The 1,593-nt window shown below is 60.7% G+C and overlaps 1 protein-coding gene across 1 annotated transcript in view; it reads left to right on the top strand.

Annotated features, from left to right (window-relative positions):
* Nucleotides 1-1,593, top strand: part of LOC114068097 (maestro heat-like repeat-containing protein family member 6) — a 14,032-nt gene continuing 12,439 nt past the window's right edge. The window contains 6 exon segments of the mRNA XM_027904015.1: nt 1-23; nt 115-259; nt 500-665; nt 739-913; nt 1,192-1,306; nt 1,450-1,587. Coding sequence (XP_027759816.1) covers nt 1-23; nt 115-259; nt 500-665; nt 739-913; nt 1,192-1,306; nt 1,450-1,587 — 762 coding nt within the window.

Genomic DNA, 1,593 nt, shown 5'->3' with positions numbered 1-1,593 from the left:
ATGCTCCCTCCTGGCCCCTCAAGGCACCGTGGCTCTGTCTCCTGGGCTCCTGCAGCTGCCCAGGACACGGCCCAGTGGCTCACATTCCCCTGATACAGAGCTCTGTCCCTGCAGAGCTGCTGCAGTCATGTGGAGGACCATAGCCTTGTCTGGAACAACAGTGGTGAGGGTACTGCCAACACTGCTCTACGTGATGGAGGACTGGCCACTGCATGGCACGTCCACTTCTGAGGGGCGCAAGGACATCATTGCCCTGGCTGTGAGTTTCTGAGGTTTTTGATCAACTCCAGGTTGCCTCTCTGATAGTTCTCTATCCTCCCCCACCAAGCTATCTCTCTGCCTCAGGCACTAGGCTGGAAACCTGGACTAGGGGCAGGTTCAGGGGCACCAGGTCAGGGGTTCCCTCTGAGTCTCCCCTGGCCTTTCCCTCCCATGCTCGGGTCCTGCCACATGGATATGTGGGCACTGAGAGCTGGTCCGGGTGGTTTATCTTTTGTAGGCAACCATAGTGGTTTGGGAAATTCTCCAGATGATCCGCTACCCAGAGCTATTGATGGAATATTCCCCCCGTCTCCTCGTGGATCTGCTCTTCGTGGTTCTCATCAGCACAGAGCAGATGCCAGAGGAGGTTGCCACCTTCTGGGGGAGATGCTGGGAGGAACACCGCTTTGCCAGGAACCCCAGCAGGTGCTCCATCCCAGTCCTCCTGTGCCTTCCATGCCCTTGGGGCAGGCTCAGGGCTCCCAGCATGACCTGAGCTTCTCTCTCCACACAGATTCACAGTGCTGACCGTGAAGACCCTGCTTTGCCATCTGTAGTTTGAAAATATTGTGATGGCAATGGAACGGAAGCGTGGCTGGGACACGCTCCTCAGGCCTGACACCCGCCACTACGCAGTGGGTCTGCTGGCCAGGTGAGACCCCCTTGTCCCTGCTGCCCCTGTCATTTCTGCCTGGGCACGGGGCACCCCCACAGTGCCCGTGGTCGTGGGCCAGAGGGCCTTGTCAGCCAGGGATGGCTGAGCAGAGTGGAAAAGGCTGGGAGAGGCGGGGGCACAGGAGGAGCCACCTGCCAAGGTGCATGTGTCCCCTCCTGAGCTGGTGGGGAAAGACCATGCCTCTGTGTGAGTGAACCCCAGCAGAGGTTTCCCCACCCAGCTCAGGGTTGACGGTGCCTGTTTCCCCCTGCCAGGGAGATGCGCCGTGCCTCGAGCCCCTTGTGTTCCCCAGTTGCCCTCTGCCTGCTGGGGGTGCTCATCAGGGAGAAGCCCCGCTGGGAGGTTCCCGCCATGGCCTTCCTTGTGGAGGTGAGCCTGCTGGCGAGCGCTGCCTGGCCGAGCTGCCTCCACCTCTCAGCCCTCTGGCAGCCGCAGCTGCTGCCTGGGCACAGCCCCGTGCAGGTCCAGGCTCCTGCCGGCCGGGCACCCCGTCACTGCTGCGTGCCTTGCAGGTCCTCGACTGCCTGGACATGACTGAATGTGGGGATGGAATCCTGCAGATCCTTTCAAGAGACCTGGTGAACGAATGCAAAGAGAGGCGTCGCCTGGCGATCAAAGGCTTTGTACTGCTGAGCACGGATCCTATGATGGTGAGG

The sequence above is a fragment of the Empidonax traillii genome, unplaced genomic scaffold, assembly GCF_003031625.1.
Source record: "Empidonax traillii isolate 1590-97213 ecotype Southwest subspecies unplaced genomic scaffold, ASM303162v1 scaffold1004:size452305, whole genome shotgun sequence".
Lineage (NCBI taxonomy): Eukaryota > Metazoa > Chordata > Aves > Passeriformes > Tyrannidae > Empidonax > Empidonax traillii.
Note: the sequence above shows the minus strand (reverse complement) of the source record. Positions and strands in the feature narration are given on the sequence as shown.